We start from the raw sequence: 22,917 nt of genomic DNA, 5'->3' as shown, positions 1-22,917 counted from the left end.
TGTAGCTCACGAAGGCTCGTGCTCAAATAAATGGGTTCGTCTCTCAGGTGCCACAAGCCCTCCTGTTCTGTTTGCAGATACCGACTATCCCGGCGGCGGCTGCTCTGAAACCACAAAAAGGTGTCATTTTGGAGGTCAGCAACAATAGCAATACCACTCAAAGGTATTTTAGACAGGCACCGTACCAACTGAGGCACCGGGACTACTCCAGAAAGGGCAGTGAGTCCCACAAGAGAAGGTCGTCTGGATCTGCTTTCACCCAGCCAGCTCGTCCACCTCCACCTTTGGGAATGCAGCCCATTTGACTATTAAATCAAGAGCACCATGCCACTTGTGGATGTTTCAACACCATCTCTTCAGTCTGTAGGCAGGCCGTCTCGCTTCTGCAGTGCTTGAGAATCCACAGCAATGGACAGATGGGCCCTAAGCATTTTGGGGTTGAGTAATGCTGAACAATTCCTTTCCATTCCCCCTTCCCTTTTCAGGGACCCTTCTTATGAGTCACTGCCTCTTCAGCGGCTCCAAACTCTTCGTGTTCTGGCAGCTGTGGAGGAGATTCCTCGTTATCACAGGAAGGGATTTTATTCCCAGTATTTCCCGATCTCCAAGAGAGAAATGAGACTATCCTTGGTCTCAACCAGTTCGTCAAGTATATGAAATTCCACATGGTTACCTTGGCTACTATGCTCCCTGCCTTGATTCATAACTGGTTTGCTGCTCTTCATCTTCGGATGCTTATTTCCACATTGTGATTTTCCCAGGCCATAGAAAGTTCCTGAGATTCCACGTTGCTGGCCAGCATTACCAGTACAGGGTTCTCCCCTTTGGCCTGTTATCAGCTCCATACATCTTTATTAAATGCATGATGGTGGTAGCGGCCTACCTAGGAGGAGGTGAATTCATGTCTTCCCATACTTGGACAATTGGCTATTGAGCTGCAGATCAAGGGAACAAGTCCTTAGTTGTGTCCAATTCATGCTGGACCCTTCTGATTGTCAAGGGTTGATTTTGAACAAAGAAAAACCAATATTGAACCCCAAAAAATCAAGTCCACATATGTCTGGGACTACTGGGCCATATGGCCACACACACTTACATGGTGCAGCGTGTAAGATTGTCTCTTTGCCCTCTTCTGCCATGCTTCAGGTGGGTTTATCGCCCCAGTTGATGCTCATTGGACAGGCTTACCCGAGTAGCCTCAGACTCACTATATTAGTGGACAGAACAATATGTGCCAGAGGGTTCCGTTTGCCCATCCTCCACCAACCAGAACAATAGTCACCGATGTCTCCATAATAGGTTGGGGAGTGTATCTAGGGAAGTGAAAGATTCAACGTTTGTGGTCAGAGTAGAAAGCTTCCAGTCATATTAACATGCTGGAGCTTCAGGCAATATACAATGTGTATCAGGCCTTTTGAGATCAGAGCTGGGGAGCAGCAGTTCACACATTTGCAGACAATACCATCGCAGTGTATTCGGTGAACAAGCAGGGATGAGCCCACTACAGCTGGCTTTGTCAGGAAGAAACTATGCCCACGGTGGCACATTCACCAGGCTCTCAAAACCAGCTGGCTGACCATCTCAGCAGGTTTTTCTCAGCAACCACAAGTGGTTACTGAAGAGCAGCAGAGTGAGGTCCATGTTCACAGAATGGGGCATTCCTTCCATCGACCTCTTTACAATGAAGGGCAACAGAAAATGTCAGTTTTATTTCCAAGTGAGGCTCAGTCCAGGGTCCCTAACTGATGCTTTCCATCTGAACTGGGGAAGAGACCTGTTGTATGCCTTCCCATTTCCCTCTGATTCCTCGGGTTATCCTCAAACTCACATTGGACCATACTAAGTTGATTCTTATTGCAATGGCCTGACGAAGCAATGTTAATACTCTGGCCTTCTCAGTGTGTTAGCTCAGCCTCCTAAATCTCTCCATCTCCTGCCTGACCTGATGACCCAGCACCATGTCCAGGTTGTTCTTCCAGCATTTGGCAATCTACACCTCACCGCGTGAATGATACTTGGCTAAATGAGGAGGAAGGAAAATGCTCAGAAGCAGCTCAGATAATAGCGTAATATCTGCCTCATAAGCTGTGGTAATACAGGAACCTGTATTATCTAACTGGGAGATCATCTGTGAGGAGACTGGCTGACCCTCCATCTAAACCCCAAAGGTAGCTCAGACTATGCCCCCACAGACATGGACCCATTAGACAAGACCACAAGCAACACAGATCACATTTCTCAATGATATCTCAATAGTGAACATTTGTAGGGCAGCTTCTTGGTCTTCTGTACACACTTTAGCTAGGTGTTATTGTGACGAAGTGGGACTGTTCTTAATGTTTCCTCTGAATAGTGTGGGGGTGCCTCAGTTTCCTCTAGGCAGTTCTTAAGTATCTAGGTGATGGAGTAAGGGTGTATGATCATTGCAGAGCCCTAGAGGGCCGGTGTGTGCAGGAGTCTGGACACAGAGAATGGCCGACACCCTGTTTCCTGGCAACTGATGGCCTGGGCCCTTCCCCCCTGCGAGGTGAGAGCTAAAGGGTTGGAGAACAAAGGAATCAGGTGACCACCTGGCCCGGGAAAGGAACAAAGCCCAGAGGAGGAGGGGCTGGAGGGGGTTTTCAGTTTGGGGCTGGCTGGGACATGGAGTGAAGTGCAGACGTGGTCGTCTGGCTCACTGCCCCCCAAAATGGACCCAGCTGAGGGGTCCCGTTCTCTGCACCTACAAGCTCTGTGTTAGACCATGTTCCTGTCGTCTAATAAACCTTCTGTTTTCCTGGCTGGCTGAGAGTCACGTCTGACTGCGAAGTTGGGGTGCAGGACCCTCTGGCTTCCCCAGGAGCCCCGCCTGAGCGGACTCACTGGGGGAAGCGCACGGAGGGGCAGAGGATGCTGAATGCTCCGAGGTCAGACCCAGGAAGGTGGAAGCTGTGTGAGCTGTGTGTCCTGAAGACAGGCTGCTCACAGAAAGGCGACTGCCCCAGAGTCCTGACTGGCTTCATGGGGAGCAGTTCCAGAGCATCGCCCAGGGACTCCGTGACAGTTATGCTATTACCAGATGCAAACTTTGGGATGGCTGTTCTGCAGTCTCTATTTAAACAGAGTCTGCAGCCTGGGATTTTGGATTGAAGAAACTGAGGGGGGTTAGGTGGCATTACCCTTGGACAGTCAGGCGAGGGGCTAAGACCACAAGAGCTGAGTGCCACCCTACAACTAGTGCTAAGCACAATTCTCTGGCGTCGGCGTGCTGGGCGCCTGTACCCCTGGGTGGAATACGCGTCTGCACCCGCATCTCAGAGAACAAGGTGCAGTGCAGGTAAGTAAGTGCCCGTTTTATACGGAGTGATGCTACGACACGTGTGACCCTCGTATGCTTAACAACCTGTCCCACTCTGTATTTAACTTGAACACGCTGGTTTGCTTCTCCAGACCTGAAGAAGAGCTCTGTGAAGCTTGAAAGCTTGTCCCGTGCACCAGCAGAAGTTGATCCAGTACAAGATATTACCTCACCTACCTTATCTCTCTCATATCCTGGGACCAACATAATTATAACGCTGTCTCATCCACTCATTTTATATATACACCTAGCCAATAGATAAATCCTTGTGTTCCTGTGTCCTCATCTCCCTGCGTCTCTAAAAGAGAAGCTCTAGCACAATCCAGAGTGATTGTGGAGTGTTTGCTGCAGGTCACACCAGCAGAGCATAATGGCCCTCTCTTAGTGTAAACTCACCTGCTGGGTCTTTCCCTATTTAGATGGATGAGCCCTTTGGGGCAGGGTGCTTCTCCTATTTTATGTGTAAGCATCCAGCACAGTGGGGCCCTGATCCTGTGTGGGGCCCCTGCAAGCTACCATAATACAAATGAAAACTTTGTATTTCTCTGGATGTTAAATAGCAGTGGCTGAATTCTTGGGCACAAAAATCCTGTTCTGTGCAAATGTCTTAGTGCTAAAGCTGAAGGAAAAAGCAACAGAAAATGTTACTTTAGCAGTGCTGTAGGCAAAGGGAACGCTGCTCTTTCCTATGAGACGTTAGGTAAGAGTTAACATAAATTGTTTGCTAGGTGAGGCATTAAATCTCACCCACACTTCCACTCCATTTCTCCTGCAGACTGCACTGCTGGAACAGCGTTGTTTTAATTAGCTCTTGCTCTCTCCTTGCAGCCTGACGCTCTTTGCCACGGTATGCGAAAAGACGGTGTTGAAGAGGGTGCTGAAGGAGCTGTGGAGGGTGGTGATGAACACCATGGAGAAGCTGATCGTGCTTCCTCCACTCACAGACCACACGGTAAAGCGTAACCTTCTTCCTTACTCAGTGCAAAGCCATTCTCATTCTGCCATATAACCCTGTCTGGGTAGTGTGGTCTGCAGACCAGCCTGTTCTGAAGGGTGAGCTTGGAAAGGAAAGTGGTGGCCGTAATCTAAGAAACTAAAGAAATGGTTTTATTGGTTTTGGGATCTTGAGGCAGAGAGAGTGCTCTCCCAGCACAGCATCCGAGATGCTGGAGTCCAAAGGGTGACTGTCAAGTGCACCGAATTGTTGAATAGGAGGAGTCTGCAACCTTTTTCAGAAGGCAGCGCACGTCAAATTCCCCGGTGGCTGGGGCTGACTACACTGGGTTAGTTCAACCATGGAAACGCTTTCACTTAATGATCATCAGCTCCCTAGGCTGGGGAGTGTTTTTCTCCTGTTACACATGGTGAATTTGGGGTTGCTCATTAATGACACTTTTAGGCATCGTCCCTACTGAGAGGGGCAGTGTTTCTGTCTCCGATTGCGGGGAGTTGTTTGAAGCATGACCAGGATACACCTGATTTCAAAGGTAGATGTATATAAGTGTTCAGCTGCAGGAACCAATTGGATTAATGTGTGTCATGAACTGCAGTGACCTGTTAATGATGAAAAATTAGCCTGTCCCCTAATCCTGGTGAGCTACAGAAGCAGATTACATTGCAATCCCAGATATCCAGCTGCTTCCTAGGATGGTGTCCAGTCACAGGCAGAGTAAACTCCTGGCCCTGGGTTATAAGCTAATTGTTTGGAAATGGTCCAGAAATATTACTACTTGTCCACATTTAAGCAGGCTCTTGGCCTGGGTTGGTGTAATGAGTGGCTCTTCTTGTTTGTCACTGGTTTCTGGTATGTGTTGAAAGGTGTTCAGGTCATGGTGTCTGAAGAGGTGGTGGAGACTTGCATCTTGATGTAAATTTATTTGTCTTGTGACAGGGAGGGCCCTTGTCTCACCCTTAAGGATGCTGTAAACACCAGAGCTGTATTGCACACAGTGAATCATACCTTCCAAGCAAGAAACTATTGCAAGGGATCTGAGCATCAAACTATGGCCTTCTCTCTATGTTCAGGTTTTAAGTGACCATGTTTGTGTTTCTTTAATCAGTTTCATTTGTGTGCTGGATTTAGAATGGTGAAGATAAATAACTTTAAGGGGGGGGGGGCATGTATGTTTTCTAGGCTACTTTTAAGCTGCTGTAGAAAGAGTCTGTTAGTAGATATGCGGAAGCCTGAATGTAAGAGCAGCCTTATTATGATCCTAAGAATCCCTTCTAACCTGAAGAGATGAAATAACAGCTTTCCTAGGGCACCAGGGGAAGGAGCTGCTTTGGGCTTTTATGCCGGCCCCTTTTGAAGTTCCCATACTGAGGGGGAGGAAAGCACCAGATACCACATTTCCCGCTGAAAGGCCATACATAGCTACTGCTTGCAACCCTGCTGGAAGTCGCCACAGAATAGCCATTCTGTGATACTCCATATGGCTTCATGTTACCTTCTCTGACACATTCAAAATGGAGAGGCTACGAAAAGAAGCCCAAGTCCTCTCCTGCTTCTGCAGGATTTCTCCCATTGGGCAGGAAGTGGCTCTCTGACAAGAGAAGCTAGCCAGCTCATGGGATGTAGGTTATAATGGAATTGTATCTCACCTGTTGCTTTCACGCCTCTAGGACGGCAGGCAGCAGCAAGTGTCTTAATAATACACTCCAGTCACTGGTTCATAAGCCTGTGGATATTGAATTTCCATGGATTTCAAGACCAATGGCAACATGAGCTGCAGGAATTCAGAGAGCAATTCACATAGCTTACCAAGTATAAGTAAAGATCAACATTTAATTACAATACTGTCTCTCTTGGCTGAGTGGATATATGGGGTTAAGTTTCTGGAACTCCAGAATGGTGGTGGGATGTTTTCTTGCATGGATAAACAGCCTTTTGAGGAGCCGTAGTATCTTGTTTACAAGAGTGTCATCAGGCAAAGACAGGAGCTGTCCATGTTATTTCATTTAGGCAATCCCAACTTTGATGACAAACTCACTGTAATAACAGAATAACTTCTGTTTGCAAACATATGCTGACAGAGATTGGCATTGACTGACAGGGATAGTGCCTAGTGGGAAAGAAAAATTGGAGAGTAGTTATCTGAGCAGCTTTGTTCCATGAAGCATTCTGAATCACTGGGTATTGCTCTGTGTGTATATAAAGTCTGCTGCAGTTTCCACGGTATGCATCCGATGAAGTGAGCTGTATTTCACGAAAGCTCATGCTCAAATAAATTGGTTAGTCTCTAAGGTGCCACAAGTACTCCTTTTCTTTTTGGGTATTGCTCAGTGTTTCAGACCTGGCCTACTTAGGAGACTGCTGCAGGAATGCTACGTGCCTTGGGTGGCTAATGTTGTTGTTCAAACTCGTATTGAAAAATTCCAAAGAGGAATGACAGAACTGAACTGTGATATATTAATATTTAAATAGCATTTTGGGGCTGCTCATTTAAAATGTCTTGTAACTTGATTTAGAAAATAGTGTGTGCTCTTCTGCTTAGCTCAGCAGGTGCTGAACCTTAAGAACCTCTTGTAAGTAAAAATGAACTCCAGAAATCACACAGCATTTACCATTTGGCCATCAATACAGATCAAAACCCTAAGTGCAGTCACACGCATCAGTCAGGTAGTGCAGTAGTGCGATTAGTTAACAGCACCTTGTAAAAGCTACTAGGATATACCTTTGTTACTCCTGGGGTAATTCTGCACCACTGCGGGTGCATAGAATTAACGTCCCCCACAGATTTCTTTGCTTCCCCACAGAAAAATGACTTTGACAGGGAAGCAAAGAGAATCTGCAAGAGTGGTTACGCACCACTCTCTAGCTGCGCAGATACATCATTTCAGGCACCCAGAGCAGACAGCAGGGCTGGAGGCAGGGGAGAATGGGATTTCCTCTTCCCCTGCAAGGAGTGGCTGGGGCTGTGTAAGACTCACCCCGAGAAACCTCCCCAAGCTGCAGGAAGGTCAGCATCCTCCCTGCTTCCTGCCCCCATCGTTCTTCAGCTGTGGGGGGAGTGGTCACTGTATGGGGAGCTGCACCCCCATCCACCCAACCCCCGTGCATCTGGACCTCCCATACCCAGACACCCCCGCCAAGCCTCACCCCGTACACCCAGAACCCCTCTAGTCCTCCATATCTGAACCCTAGCCCAGTGAACCTCAATCCCTGCATCTGGAACCCCCCTGCCTTGGGACTCCCACCCCTGTACCCAGACCACCCCCAACTGAGCTCACTGCACTCAAACCCTCACCCTGGCAAGTGCCACACCTCTGCACCACCCTGAGCCCACACATCCAGACCTCTATGCCACTGACCCCCAACTAGCTGCACCCAGACAGGTTTCAGAGTGGTAGCTGTGTTAGTCTGTATCAGCAAAAACAATGAAGAGACCTTGTGGCATCTTAGAGACTAACACATTTATTTGGGCATAAGTTTTCGTTGGCTATAACCCACTTCATCAGATGCATGGAGTGGACTAAAACAGTAGGGGTGTGTGTGTGTATATATACACATCCCCCACATACACACACACACACACACACAGATGGAAGTTGCCAAGTGGGGGGTCAGTGCTAACGAGACAATTCAATTAAAGTGGAAATGGGCTATTCTCAACAGTAGCATACCAAGGGAGGAAAAATCACTTTTGTAGTGGTAATGAGGCCAATGTAAACAGGGTGGCCCATTTCAAACAGTAGACAAGAAGGTGTGAGTAACAGCAGGGGGAAAATAGTTTTTGTAGTGACCCATCCACTCCCAGTCTTTATTCATGCTTAATTTGATGGTGTCCAGTTTGCAAATTAATTCCAGTTCTTCAGTTTCTCATTGGAGTCTGTTTTTGAATTTTTTTTGTTGAAGAATTGCCACTTTTAAGTCTGTTGTTGAGTGTCCAGGGAGATTGAAGTGTTCGCCGACTGGGGTTTTTGAATGTTATAATTCTTGACATACAGACACTCAATTATGTGCCACAGGCAGAGAATGGGAGAGATTGAGATGCACCAATGTCCAAGACCCCACAATGGCAGAGAAACATTGAAGTGCGATGTACCCAGATAATTCCAGCTAGTGACCCGCACCCCCACGTGGCAGAAGAAGGCTAAAAAACCCCACAGATCACTGCCAGTCTGACCTGAGGGAAAATTCCTTCCTGACCCCATATATGGTGATCAGTCAGACCCTGAGCACGTGAGCAAGAACCAGCCAGCCAAGCATCTGAGAGAGAGACTGCTCAGTGCCACCTCAGAGCCCTGACACTCCCCGTCCAATGTCCCATCTCCAGCTGTGGCCATCCCTGATGCTTCAGAGAGAAAACAAAGTACATACCGCCAGAGTACCTGGGGGACAGGGATCCCTTCCTGACCCCTGCAGGAGACCAGCTGGAGTCCTGAAGCATGAGCTTCAGAACATAAGACATAAACCAGAAGGGCCCCCCAGGGCTGCCAAGCCCTGTCCCCTACCATCATAAGAATGGCCATACTGGGTCAGACCAAAGGTCCATCTAGCCCAGTATACTGTTTTCCAAGAGTGGCCACTGCCAGGTGCCCCAGAGGGAATGAACAGAACAGGGAATCATCAAGTGATCCATCCCGTCACCCATTTCCAGCTTCTGGCAGCACAAGCAACCCCGTCACACAATCACACACATAAATTTGTCCAGCTTTCTCTTAAAACTAATTAAGTTGTTTGCCCCACTGACCCCTTTTGGGAGGCTGCTCCAGAGCCTCACTCCTCTGATGGTTAGAAGCATCATCCTAATTTACAGCCTGAATTTGTCCCTGGACAGTTTATCCCCATTTATTCTTGTGCCAACACTGTCTTTCAGCTTCAATAGCTCTTTGCTTTCCTTAGTGTTTACCCCCCTGGGATATATTGATACAGTGCAATCAGATTCCCTCTTGGCCTTCTTTTTGCTCAACTACACCAGCCAAACTCTTCCAGACTTTTAGCACTAGGATTGTTTGTTTTGGTGGCTCTTGCTGTGGAAGTATGTGAGAGAGAGAAGGGCTTACTGAAGTAAGGAAGAGTAGTGGGTAAAGGGGTAGGGAGGGGAGGTGGCAAAGGAAAATAATGTACAGTGTGAGGGGCTCATTAGAGATATTTGGAAACAGATGGGCCTTGTGGAAATTACCGAGTACACCAACAATCCCAAGGGCAGGGCTAGCTTCACTGGAATTCCTTTTGAAGTGGTGTATGGTGTTCATTAGGAAAAGTAACTGAAACAAAATTAAACAGTGGTGCCCTAATTATCATTTACTGGCCCAGAGGGACAAGGGTCCAGTTCCCCATTCCAGGGGACAATCCTCCCAGAACATTTCAGCCCTCACTGAGAAGAAAGGGGAAAACTCAACTGGAGAAGTCTGGACATTTACAGCCTCCTCCCCACAGCACCTGCCAGAGTAGCCTGGAAGAGTGTGCAACGGAGAGCTAAGGTGAGCTAAGGGAATTCATGACCAGTGTGAGGGCAGGTTGGATTCCTCAGGCTCTCCGCTGAACAGTCCCTTTGGATCAGAGGTAGGAAAAGAGATGGGGAGAAAACACAGGGGGAGGAAGAAAATCATTTCAAGCACACCCCGTAAAGGATCTTAGGAGTAAGGGATGGCGATCACTGTCTGGTTGCTTGCAGCCTTACTAATTTTGTTTAGTACTCCCGTACCCAGGTGACAGGTGCATTGGAGAAGGGTGGAAAGATGCTATGGCAGAGGGAAAGGAATGGCATCCTCCCCTCTGTCTCTGCCCAAGGATCAGCATTCATTGTGCTGCAGTGTATCTGGCTCCAAGTCACATTTCCCATCTCCAGGGCTCCAGCTTCCTTCCTTGTTGCGTCATTGTTCAGAGGACACAAGTAAACCATGGTGTGGGAACGGGATGTCTAGGTATTGATCTGTTCATGTTTGTGAATAAGGAATTGTTATAGTATTCCAATAGACTGAGCCTGCCTGTCTTCTGCCTGAGATAATACACTGAAAAACAAGCAAATCAAATTGTGGGGCTAACGTGCTTAACCCCACTCTTCAGTTGCACTGTGCTGCATGTCTACACAAAAGTTTTAACTAATAATGTGATCTGCGCTTAGTTTATCATTAACTCCATAAAAGCTTTTCACTCCCAGATCCTAAGGTCTGGTTATAATTTTGTAGGAGAGCTTCAAGTCTAGGGTAATGCAATGTCTTCACAATCTATTTGTGGGTAATCCATCTAGATGTGTAATTGGTTTACACAGGTGGTTTCTGCAAGTGAGAGCTAGCAGTGTACCACAGTCTGCGGGAGCCCTGTATGTGGCTGTCCACAGGAAGGCTGCTCTTTACCCTAGCTAACAAATGTATTCCTTGGAAATGGAGGAAAATAAACTAGCATGATTGGCACTGGGTTTGTTATATCAAGATCAATGGACCAACTTGATTTGCACCTTTTTCCTTTACTTGCTCAAAAATTGATTTCTAATCTTTCTCTTCTTTCTTCGACTTTAACTTCTTGCAATCATAGGGTACGCAGTTGATTTTCAGTGCTGCTAAGGAACTGGGACACTTGTCAAAGTTGAAGGTATTGATGTTGTGTGTGGCTTGCATGTATGTCCTTGTATACAAACATGAAAGTGCAGTAGTGCATAGCATGCGTTTTGTCTCCCCCCTCCGTGACTGGCAATGTGCACCTTAAAATACATGCTACTAACGTGTGCTGCCCGTAGATTTACTGCATGGCTTTTCGTTTACTGTAGATTGAATTATTTGCATGTTCAGTATAACAAGTGAACAATCGGGTAATTTATTTTAAAATGAAAAAGAAAGAACACTTTGCGAATCCATCCAATTCCTCTACCTGTACTTGTGCAATAGAAAATGCCGAGTTTTCGCTTTGAGCTCTTTTATAAATAGTGATCAGCACTTGTAATAAATGAATATCAATGGGCATGTACGCTGCATGAGCTATTGACGAAGGAATAGTTTCTGAATTGGACTCATTGATATGAAAATGACTGTCACTTCTAGAGCAGAGCTGAACTGTGCCCAGAAATTCTGACTGCGTAGGCTCCCTTTTGCTGGAAGTTGGCATTTAGCATGTGCTTTGATGGCACCTTAGCTGACACGCATGTCACTAAGTGCACGCTGCCGCATGGTGAGCCAATCAAGCATTGCTCCCAGGGTCCAAACAAGAACGATATGCAAATAGAGAAATTGAGATGCTTTATACCTGTCAGGCCCTTCTGAATATGATTTAACCTTCCTGTGTGCAAGAGAAGCTGCAAATAAGGAATCGCAACGCACACAATTATCAGTTGTGCAGCAGGGAGGATTGGCAGGACGCTGAACTTGGTACAAGATGCTGATTGTAGAGTGCTTTCCAATGCAAAGAGCATTTTTCTGACTGAATTAATGCATTTTTAAATGTTCCATTAACACGGTTTCCCTGCCACTAAAATTCAGTTGCGTTGTGCGTGTACCACATTTGTTACACTCATTGACACAAGATGTTAATGGACTGTGACTGTGTCTGTTTCGTTTCTTCTCCATCCGTGTCTACCCTCCACCTCGGGACCGTTATCTCTTTCCTTGCAGGCACCTTGGTTTTTCAGGAGCCCCTCGGGCTCTTCTGCGGCAGAACTCAAAGCTCAGATTCCTGTGCCAGGGACTGTGCTGTGCTATTTTGCCTGCAGCTGCGAGGCAGCTAAGCTGTCTTCCTCCTTTTGTCCTAGTACCTCTGCTCGCAGATTTCAGAGGTAGCTCAGCAGACGGGCAGCAACTTTGCTTCAGGCAGCCAGCTGGCCAAAGGCTTCAAGAGGATGGGGGATAGTCCTTGTCTTCTCAAGTCACTGGGGTCATATGAGGGCCTTTGCGACTCGTAAAGCTGCTCTGAACATAAATCTGAAATGGTACATACATTCTGCTAACTGCTATTGCCTGAAAATCTGGTGGGCATAAGTTCAGTGAAATGCAATTTTTTTTTGTACAAAGGACTTCATTTTCAGAATTGCACCTGCCTCATTTGCACAGATGCACATTCAGTGTTCCTGTGCAGCCCCTGATTTGCATGCCTGTGTACTTATGTGCGCACAGAAGTCTAGGATGACAGGGGAGGTGTCCACTGAAGTTCAGTTATGTGCATGTTAGCTGCACACAAAAGTGTACATGCCCTCTTCTCGATCCCTCCCAGAGGCACTAGTTCTTCTTCGAGCGATTGCTTATGTGCATTCCAATGGTGCGCGCACGCCACCTGCACGATCGTTGGAAGGTTTTTCCCCGAGCAGTACCCATCGGGTCGGCTGTGGAGACCTCTGGAGTGACACCTTTATGGTGGTATATATAGGTCCCTGCCAACCCGCCACCTGCTCTAGTTCCTTCTTACCACCAGTGACGGTCGTTGGAGCAGCTCAGTCTCTTGCATTCGCAAGTGCCTACCTCGTGGTTCCCTTTTCTCTGATGTACATAGTTAGTTTTATACTAGTTTGTAGTTAATTGGACTTACTTTAGGGGGCTTTCCCCCCGCCCTAGTTTCCCCAGGCACCGGGACATGCCTCGGTCGCAGGGGTTTAAGACGTGTGAGAGGTGTGCGAAACCTATGCCCCCAGGCAATCTGCACACTGCCTGTCTCAGTTGTTTAGGAGAGGACAGATAAGTGCCCAATTTGCAGGAGCTGTAGACCCAAGACTGAGAGAGAGCGGGACTATCGTTGAAGCTCCTCCTGATGGAGTCAGCCCTTTGCCCACAGCCGGCACCAGAAGCTGCACCAGCATCATTTGTGCATAGCGCCCCGGCCTCGGAGCGGGATCTCCTGGCACCGAGGAGGGACTCCTCCGAGGAGCACTGGTGCTGCTCCCCAACTCATAAGGCCAGTGCCCCTAGGCAGCATTGCTCACAGTCCCTGGTGCCGCATAAGAAAAAGAAGGCGGACAGAGATCATTCCCCCGTCAAGGAGCTGCGAGGGGATTCCAGCGGGGTGCGTCCTCCGGTGCAACACCTATGGTCTGGGCCTCAAGACCTGGCACTGTTGACTCTGGCCCCAACAGGAGGCCCATCGAGTCCGGTGTTGGTGTCCTTCCTGACTTGGGAGGATCTGGAGGAAGAGCTCAACCTTCCCTCCACGTCGGACACTTATGAGGTAGTACAGGACCTCATTGCCATGATCGCGCAATCCCCAGCACCGCATGCCCATGCACCGGCAGTGGCTGCAGCATCTATCCCGGGGCCGCACGTGGCTCCAGCAGCTTTTACGGCACCGATGGCAGCCCCACCTCTGGTTCATCATTGTGGCAAGCCTATGATGCGACCGCACCACTTACCATCTCCCCAGTACCACTCCCTGGCACCATCAGGCTCCGCCCCCCTCGTAGTCGGGCAGACTACTTGTCCGAGTCGGTCGCTGAGTCTTCTGTATCTTGATGCAGCCACTACGTCTCCCGATCCCAGCACTGCAGACCAGTGGAGTCATCGGCACTGGCAGTCGCCTGGCCGCCCCAGTGGCAGAACCCAGTACAATGGCCTTTTTGGACCCCTTGGGCCTACCATCATGCTCAGGGATCCAGGCCAGTGTCGGTGGCATCTGCACCCCGTGCCCCCCCACTCCCCAGAAACGTTGCTGGCTCGCCACACCCCCAGGCTCCTGAGGACCACGCATGAGACAGGAACTCTGGGCTGTCACGCTCAGGCGCAGCACCTGGACCAGTGCCATCAGTGACAATGGAGCCACCTCCAGTCACGGGCGGCTCCAAGGTACCTGACCCGACCTCTCGAGAGCCCAAGGGCAGGAAGACCCTGTCCCATAGGCCACCGCCACCTCCTCGCCAGATGAGGCGGTGGCGGGTACCACCACCGCCCTATCAGTGACGGATGCCAGGACCTCCTTAGGAGGGTGGCCCTAAACCTCTGTCTCCAGACAGAGGAGGTCATGGAGAAGTCTGACCCAATGGTGGACATCCTTGCCCCAGAGGTGGCTTTGCCCCTAATAAGAACAATCTAGAACACCACTAAGGTGCTCTGGCAGACTCCGGCCTCTATACCACCCACCGCTAAAGGGGTGGAAAGATGCTATTTTGTGCTGCAGAAAGGGTACAAACACCTTTTCACCCACCCCCAACCGGGGACTCTGGTGGTTGATATAGCAAATCACAAAGAGAGGCAAGGACAGCCAGGTCCCGCATCTAAGTCACTGGATTCTAAGAAGCTGGACCGTTTTGTCCAGAAGGTCTACTCGATGTGGGGGCTCCAGCTTCAAGTGGCTAATCAGCAAGTAGTACTCAGCCCCTATGCTGTCAACTCTTGGAGCTCGTTGGCAAAGTTCCAGGAGTTGCTCCCGGCTGACTCGCACAAGGAGTTTAGCGCACTCGTTGAGGAGGGCAGGGTGGTCTCCAGAACCTCCCTCCAGGCCCTGTTAGACGCAGTGGACTTGGTGGCTTGGACCATGGCCACCGCCATGACAGTGAGGCGCAGCATGTGGGTCCAGGTGTTGGGGATACCACCGAAGGTCCAGAACACAATCCAGGGCCTCCTCTTTGACAGTGCAGGTCTGTTTGCCCAAAATACGGACTCTTGCCTCCACAGCCTTAAGGACTCACAGGCGACTTTGAAGTCTTTGGTGATCCACACCCCTGTACCTCAAAGAGCCTTTCAAGCCTCACTCCCCCGTCCCTCTTCTACTCTGGGCCTCCTAGACGAGACTCGTCAAGGAGACGGGGCAGAAATAACAGGAGGTACTTGTTACAGTCCTCCTCAGGCCAAGGCAGAAAAGGACCTAGGGGTTACAGTGGACGAGAAGCTGGATATGAGTCAACAGTGTGCCCTTGTTGCAAAGAAGGCTAATGGCATTTTGGGCTGTATAAGTCAGAGCATTGCCAGCAAATCGAGGGACAAGATCATTCCCCTCTATTCGGCATTGGTGAGGCCTCATCTGGAGTACTGTGTCCAGTTTTGGGCCCCACACTACAAGAAGGATGTGGAAAAATTGGAAAGAGTCCAGCGGAGGGCAACAAAAATTATTAGGGGGCTGGAACACATGGCTTATGAGGAGAAGCTGAGGGAACTGGGATTGTTTAGTCTGCGGAAGAGAAGAATGAGGGGGTTTTGATAGCTGCTTTCAACTACCTGAAAGGGGGTTCCAAAGAGGATGGATCCATCTAGACTGTTCTCAGTGGTAGCAGATGACAGAACGAGGAGTAATGGTCTCAAGTTGCAGTGGGGGAGGTTTAGGTTGGATATTAGGAAAAACTACTTCACTAGGAGGGTGGTGAAACACTGGAATGCATTACCTAGTGGGGGGTGGTGGAATCTCGTTCCTTTGAAGTTTTTAAGGTCAGGCTTGACAAAGCCCTGGCTGGGGTGATTTAGTTGGGGATTGGTCCTGCTTTGAGCAGGGGGTTGGACTAGATGACCTCCTGAGGTCCCTTCCAACCCTTATAGTCTATGATTCTAAGGCCAGGGTTCAGCCAAACTTCCCCCTGGCCCAAAGTCAAACTTCTGAAGATGCGCCCAAGGACAGAGCATCAGTTTTAGTCTTTGATCCTTACCCCCACTTTGTGAATCGACTCTCCCTCTTCTACTGTGCTTGGTCCCAGATCACGTCAGATCGCTGGGTCATCAGCATGGTAGGGGTGGGATATTCTATCCAGTTCTGTTCCCTCCCACCCACCTTCCCCATCCCTCTTCAGGGACCCTTCAAACAACTCCTCTTGCACAAACAACTCTTGCAGGAGGTGCAATCGCGCCTCATGCTAGGGACAATAGAGGAGGTTCCTCAGGAGTTCAGGGGCAAGGAGTTCTACTCCCGCTATTTCCTCATCCCCAAGGCCAAGGGGGGCTCTGGCCTATCCTGGATCTGCGAGATCTCAACACATTCATAAGGAAAGTGAAGTTTCACATGATCCCTCTGGCCGCCATCATTCCTTCGCTGGATCCAGGGGACTGGTACACTGCCATCAACCTGAAAGATGCATACTTCCATATATCCATTATCCTTGCCCACAGATGATTCCTCAGGTTTGTAGTCAGTGGCCAGCACTACTAGTTAAGGGTGCTCCCATTTTGGGTTCTTGACGGCCCACTGGGTATTCACCAAGTGTATGGCGGCCGTGGTAGCCTTCCTCCGCAAACGTCCGGTGCAAGTGTTCCCGTACCTGGACGACCGGCTTGTCAAGGCAGAGTCACAAGCACAAGCCCCAGAGCCTGTCTCTGGCCCAGGCCACATTCTGCAGGCTGGGCCTCATATTGAATGTGCCCAAATCCACACTGGCCCTGACGCAGAAAATAGAGCTCATAGGAGCTCTCTTGGACTCCACGCAGGCCAGGCCATTCCTGCCCGAGCTGCGCCTCCAAGCACTCACGGACATTATCGAAAACCTTCGCCAATTTCCCACAACCAAGGCCAGGAATTGCAGGAAGCTATTGGGGCATATGGCAGCCTGCACATACGTGGTCCAACACGCCAGGTTATGCCTTTGGCCCCTCCAGGCGTGGCTGGTGCGGGTGCACAGGCCAGGCAGGGACCCACTAGACATGATAGTGACCCTCCCTGCTTGCAGTCTCGAGTCTCTTCACTGGTGGCTGCAGCCACAAGTGGTCTGTGCGGGAGTACCCTTTGCCAAACCCCAACCGACGCTATCCGTGGTCACGGACGCCTCGGCGCTCGTTTAGGGAGTGCACCTGGGCAACACCAGAACCCAAGGCCTATGGTCCCACCCAGAACTATTGCTGCATATCAATGTAAGGGAGCTGAGGGCGGTTCGTCTGGCATGCCAAGCGTTCCAGGCCCACCTGCAGGGCGCATGTGTGTTGGTGCTGACAGACAACACTGCAGCGATGTTCTAGATAAACAAACAGGGTGGTGCTCGCTCCCCTCCCCTGTGCCAGGAAGCCCTCAAGCTGTGGGATTTTTGCATCGCCCACTCGATACACCTAGAGGCGTCGCACCTTCTGGGAGTGCAAAACGAACTAGCCAATCGCCTCAGCAGCTCGTTTCATGGTCACGAATGCTCCCTCAGGCCAGACGTGCACTTGATTTTCCAGAGCTGGGGCTCTCCCTACATAGACCTGTTTGCGATGCGGAGCAACAGGAAGTACCAGCAGTTCTGCTCCTTCCTGAACCACAGCCCAGGCTCCTTCATGGACAAGTCACCTGCTGTATGCGTTCCCCCCCTTCCCTCTCATACACAGAGTCCTCCTCAAGGCTTGCCGGGACGGGGCTTCCTTGATCCTCATAGCACCAGCGTGGCCCTGCCAGCACTCATTCACCATGCTGATGAACCTCTCAGTGGACAGACCAGTAGCCCTTCCTGTGTGCCCGACTCTAATCACACAGGACCACGGCCATCTGCAACACCCCAATCTGGAGTCCCTCCACCTCATGGCATGGAAACTCCATGGCTGAATCCTCTTGAGCTCCAGTGTTCGGATCCAGTCAGGGAGGTCCTGCTGGGAAATAGGAAACCCTCCACTCATGCCACGTACCTGGCAAAGTGGAAGTGTTTTCCATCTGGTCTCTGCAGAGGGGAACTGAACCACAGCTAACTCCAATTCCCCTTGTTTTGGACTACCTGTTATACCTCAAGCAGCAGGGATTGGCAATATCATCTCAGGGTACACCTTGCTGCCATTTCGGCAGTGTGTAGGTCAGTCTTCGGTAATCCCATGGTGGCCGGTTTCTCAAGGGCTTGGATGGTCTTTATCCCTAGGTACGACAGCCCGTTCCCCGGTGGGACCTCAACCTGGTCCTGTCCGCTCTCATGCGGCCCCCTTTTGAGCCCATGGCAACCTGCCCTCTGTCCTACCTTTCCTGGAAGGTGGCCTTTCTCATGGCCATTACCTCAGCTAGAAGGGTATCCGAGCTCAGAGCGCTGACTTCCAAGACCCCCGTAAGTCTTTTATAAAGACAAGGTGCAGTTACGCCCTCACCCTGCGTTTCTGCCAAAGGTAGTCTCCCAGTTTCATGTGAACCAAGACACGTTTTTTGCCTGTGTTCTTCCCTAAGCCCCATGCCAGTAACAGGAAGCGCATGCTCCATTCCCTGGACATTAGGGACATGTGCCCTAGCATTCTACATTGAGCGCACAAAGCCATTTCGTAAGTCACCACAGCTCTTTATTGCAATTGCAGAAAGGATGAGGGGGCTCCTGATCTCATCCCAGCGCATTTCATCATGGATCACGTCCTGTATCAGGACTTGCTGTGACCTGGCTAACATTCCAGCCCCTCTGCTCACGGCGCACGCCTCGAGAGCGTAGGTGTTGTCCGCAGCATTCCTGGCACAGGTCCCTCTCCAGGACATATGTAAGGCAGCAATGCGGTCTTCCGTCCACACCTTCACGTCACACTACGCCATCACCCAATAGGCGAGGGACAATGCAGCCTTTGGCAGGGCAGTGCCGCACTCGGCAACCAGGTGAATTCCGACCCCTCCCCCAGGGAAACTGCTTGGAAGTCACCTATTGGAATGCACATGAGCAATCGCTCGAAGAAGAAAAAAGGCTACCTACCTCTTGTAACTGTTGTTCTTCGAGATGTGTTGCTCATGTCCATCCCAAATCCCGCCCGCCTCCCCTCTGTCGGAGTATCCGGCAAGGCGGCGGGTCAGCAGGAACCTATATACACCACCATAAAGGTGCCACTCCAGGGGTCTCCGCAGCCGACCTGACTAGGGGAAAAACCGTCCGACAATCATGCGTGCAGCACGTGTGCATGCCTATTGGAATGGAAATGAACAACACATCTTGAAGAACAACAGTTACTAGAGGTAGGTAACCCTTTTTTCTAATAGATAGATAGAACACTGCATCCACATGAACTTTGTCCGAAGAGCAAAGATTCCAAAGGGGTGTCGGTTCTGCGGGCCTGAGTAGCTGTAATCACTATATATAAGACTAAAAGAGAGAGCACGAGTGAAAGGCCATGCTGAGCCACCTTGGCTTCTCTGCCACTTGACAGGGTGCATAGGAGATCCAACCCACTCCTTGCATTTTTAATACAAAAAGGAAAGTGTAAAGAGAGCCCAGGGGTGTCTAGTAACTCGGCTGAAAAACTCAAGCTGGCAAACTGGACAAGCATGGTCTCTTGTCCTGATCATGAATCAGTTCACCATGTGTTTTAGAGTAATTTCATGGTCTGAAAAGTGACTGTGGAAATGGCACCTTGGTAATATGCATACTTGATTCCCAGGTATCTTCTAAATGTCATCTGCTCGGTTTGCTGAATGGAAACAAGTTTTTCCTGCTCTCTGTGTTTGAGCCCATATATAGCATCCATGGAGCAGGGCGCTTGCAGGTTGCTCTGCCTCCCATTGTCCCAGAATGGCCAGCTTAGTTCTGACTCCAGATCTTTGTTGCTGATGCTGCTGTCTGAAGCAAGGAACAATGCAGCTGGCTCTTTCACGTGCTGATCGCAGCCGTGCTGGCAGACAGTGAAATTGTGTTCTCACTTGAAATCTTTTTATTGTGTTTGCAAAGTGCTCCTGGCTTGCAAAGCCACACCTCTTGCACTCTGTTATGGAAGCGGTGATGGCTGATGAAAATAAGCTTCGTATGCGGGAGATGAAGATCATAGGCAGCTCTTTGACTGCAGATGTTGCGGTGAAGCTCTTGGGCTGATAAATCCACGTCACACTGTTAAGTAGAGCTTACCCTGAAGAACTCCATCTGGGAGCAAACACATGTTACTCCCCAAATGGTAACATAGACCAAGGTCTGTCTCAGTAGCAGCTCAAACGTCAGAGAAGAATAAGAGTTTCCATGGTTTAGGAGAAAGAAAGGCTGATCTCCTAATATGGGCTCAAAAGGTAGGGAATCTCCCAACTTGCAGACAGGGACATAGGAGACATTTCAACAGGACTTAGCACCAGATGAGAGAGCTGCTCTATGTCCTGGAAATACAGCTACCTTGATTAAACAAGCCCAGTCCCAGGATAGGGTAGCCGGGTGCTCTAGATGAATGAGATGTTTATTCTGAGACTGACTGAAAGAGAATGCTTTGCCCTCTGTGTACAGGAATGTGAAACAGCACTAGCTTCAACTGAGTTACTCACAGCTCATAAGAGAAACCGAAGGAGAACTCCTGCTTCCGCAGCAGAAGGGATGCTGTGCAACACTGGCCATTGCCGGGAGAAAAGAGACTGCTGTGGTCTCACTGGGTAGCTCCACACATTGGTGCTGCTCTGGGATGCAGCAAGGAAGAGAATTAGAACCTGCTGAATGGCAAACCAATAACTGTGTGAATCCTAAACCAGAAGCACCTGCCCTACCCTGGAACTCGGCATGCAGGCAGAGATTTTCAATTCAGAGGTCTAAAGTTTTGGCTCCTTCCATTTATACTAAAAGACCTGACAAAGTGGGCTGATTTTTTTTTTATTTTCTTCCCCAAAGCATGGAGCACCCAATAGCTCCACTGGGCACCAGCACTCTTGAAATAGCCCAATAGCCACTGGGCACCAGCACTCTTGAAATACAGGCTACTTAGGTCCATCAATGACTATTAGCCAGGATGGGCAGGGATGGTGTCTCTAGCCTCAATTTGCCAAAAGCTGGGAATGGGCGAGAGGGGATGGATCACTTGATGATTCCCTGTTCTGTTCATTCCCTCTGGGGCATCTGACAGTGGCCACTGTTGGAAGACAGGATACTGGGCTAGATAGACCTTTGGTCTGACCCAGTCTGGCCCTTCTTATGTTCTGTATGGACGTAGGAGCCTAACTTTGTTTGAAAATCTGGGCCACATGAATCTAGGCCAGCTGCGTGCACATGTTCAGCGTGAGGGCTGAACATATTACTTCGCAAAGGTCAAGGGGCCCCAGTCTATATTTAACTAAAGGCGGAGCCAGGCTCAACCAGATAACAAATGGAACATCAGCCAGGCCAGCCTTTGGAACCAGCACCTGGCAGTAAGAGAACATGAAATGTACCTATCTTTGGTCATTATGAAGATTGACGGGGCTCCCGTGGCAAGTGTTAGAAATACAAGACAGGAACGGGTAGCTACATCATGACTCTGTTTGCTATGAAAGGTGCAAATGGCCAGGCAGGCGTGTCTCCCTGAAAGGTGTAATGCAGCAGTCAGCATTCCCAGTGGAAAAATGTCTGGGTTTTGATAGACCCCAGTACATTCACGAAATGCGTAGTCGTGATATTGTGTGTAATAAATTGCATTGACTGCTTCCCCTACATACTGACCACGAATGCTGCTGCTACTAAAATTCTAAACCTCTCAGCAGCTCAAATGGCCAACCCACCTGCGGGAGAAACTCTCCTTCACCAATATGCACCCCCCAGAATGTAGAATTTACCCTCCAAACTTACACTGGCTTGAGGCCCAGCCTGCAAAGAGATAATGCTTGGCCTGGTGACAGGTCTGCGGGTTGATTGTCTCATGACACTTAAGAACTAAAAATATATTCTGTTAACAAAAAGAAAAGGAGTACTTATGGCACCTTAGAGACTAACCAATTTATTTGAGCATAAGCTTTCTTCATGTAGCTCACGAAAGCTTATGCTCAAATAAATTGGTTAGTCTCTAAGGTGCCACAAGTACTCCTTTTCTTTTTGCGAATACAGACTAACACGGCTGTTACTCTGAATTCTGTTAACAGTATATTCTAACAGATGGACAATTAGAAAAGGAAGATTTCTAGGGGGATACACAGCACTGATTTTTAGTTGTGGTAGGTCCCAAGGTTTCTGTATTTTAGCTAATTTTTAGAAGTTTATAGACGGTATTACTCTTCTTCCTTGGATCTGTACTGTTTCACTCGGCACCAAGGCAATCAGCCTGTATGCATGGAGGGGTATGAAAAATACAGTAGGACCAATAAATTTTTTCCCAAAAAAATCTCTCAAGCAGTTTTTCTGTCCAAGTTGTGAGACACACAGAACATGTCACTGTGGTCTGTGGTTTGAAGGTTCTGTTAGTAGCAGTTTTGGGGCGAGCTGCATAATTCATGAGTGACCAGCAGATTTGTCATTTGGGGCTTTTCATGAAACAGGGTTGCAAAGTACAAGCTTGGATTAAAATGCAGTCTGTCACCACGGAGTGTTTACCTCCTTCCCTCTTGTGCACACAACAGAACTTGAGGAAACTTTTTTTTTTATCAGTCGCCTCAAAGGATGATTCTGAAAGGGACCCTATCACTCTTTCTTACATAGCTGTATCAGTGCCCCAGCCAGAGAGCCCTGTGTGAATCCAGTGCACCTAGCTTTACTGGGGCCTTTGCCGCTAGAAGTATATTAATGTTTGATCTGATGGTTCTTTTCAGGATCACATGGTGAGGGAAGAAACTAGAAGTCTCACTCCAAAGCAGTGTGCGGTTCTGGACCTGGCTCTGGATACTATCAAAGTGAGTGACACTCCCCGGACGCTGTTCTGGAATGGATAGTACCTGGCACATAGCTCAGTGAATGATCAGCAATAAGGCACCAGAATGACTCAGGGCTACCAAGTATGTTGCATAAACCCACTTCTGAAGAGGTGCCTAGTTCAACACCTACATGGCACTCAGGTCAATAGTACGATGGAGCCAGCATATTTAAGGGTTGTGTGTGCTTGCAGAGTCAGGGTCTGACAGGGATGGGAGAGCTGTTGGGGTGAGGAATCAGCCACTGCTGCAAAAAAGGCTTCACAAA

General features: G+C 49.2%; 1 protein-coding gene across 9 annotated transcripts in view; it reads left to right on the top strand.

Moving 5' to 3' along the window:
• UNC13B (unc-13 homolog B) overlaps nt 1-22,917 on the top strand; it is a 390,473-nt gene that overhangs the window by 353,285 nt on the left and 14,271 nt on the right. For 8 of the 9 annotated variants that reach the window (XM_073343305.2, XM_073343304.2, XM_073343298.2 and 5 more), the window contains 3 exons: nt 4,166-4,289; nt 10,818-10,874; nt 22,551-22,631. In XM_073343305.2, the coding sequence (XP_073199406.1) occupies nt 4,166-4,289; nt 10,818-10,874; nt 22,551-22,631 (262 nt within the window). The remainder of the gene's footprint in view (nt 1-4,165; nt 4,290-10,817; nt 10,875-22,550; nt 22,632-22,917) is intronic. The other variant, XM_073343300.2, reaches the window with a different exon arrangement.

Source organism: Lepidochelys kempii, chromosome 5 (assembly GCF_965140285.1).
Source record: "Lepidochelys kempii isolate rLepKem1 chromosome 5, rLepKem1.hap1, whole genome shotgun sequence".
NCBI classification, from domain to species: Eukaryota; Metazoa; Chordata; order Testudines; family Cheloniidae; genus Lepidochelys; species Lepidochelys kempii.
Note: the sequence above shows the minus strand (reverse complement) of the source record. Positions and strands in the feature narration are given on the sequence as shown.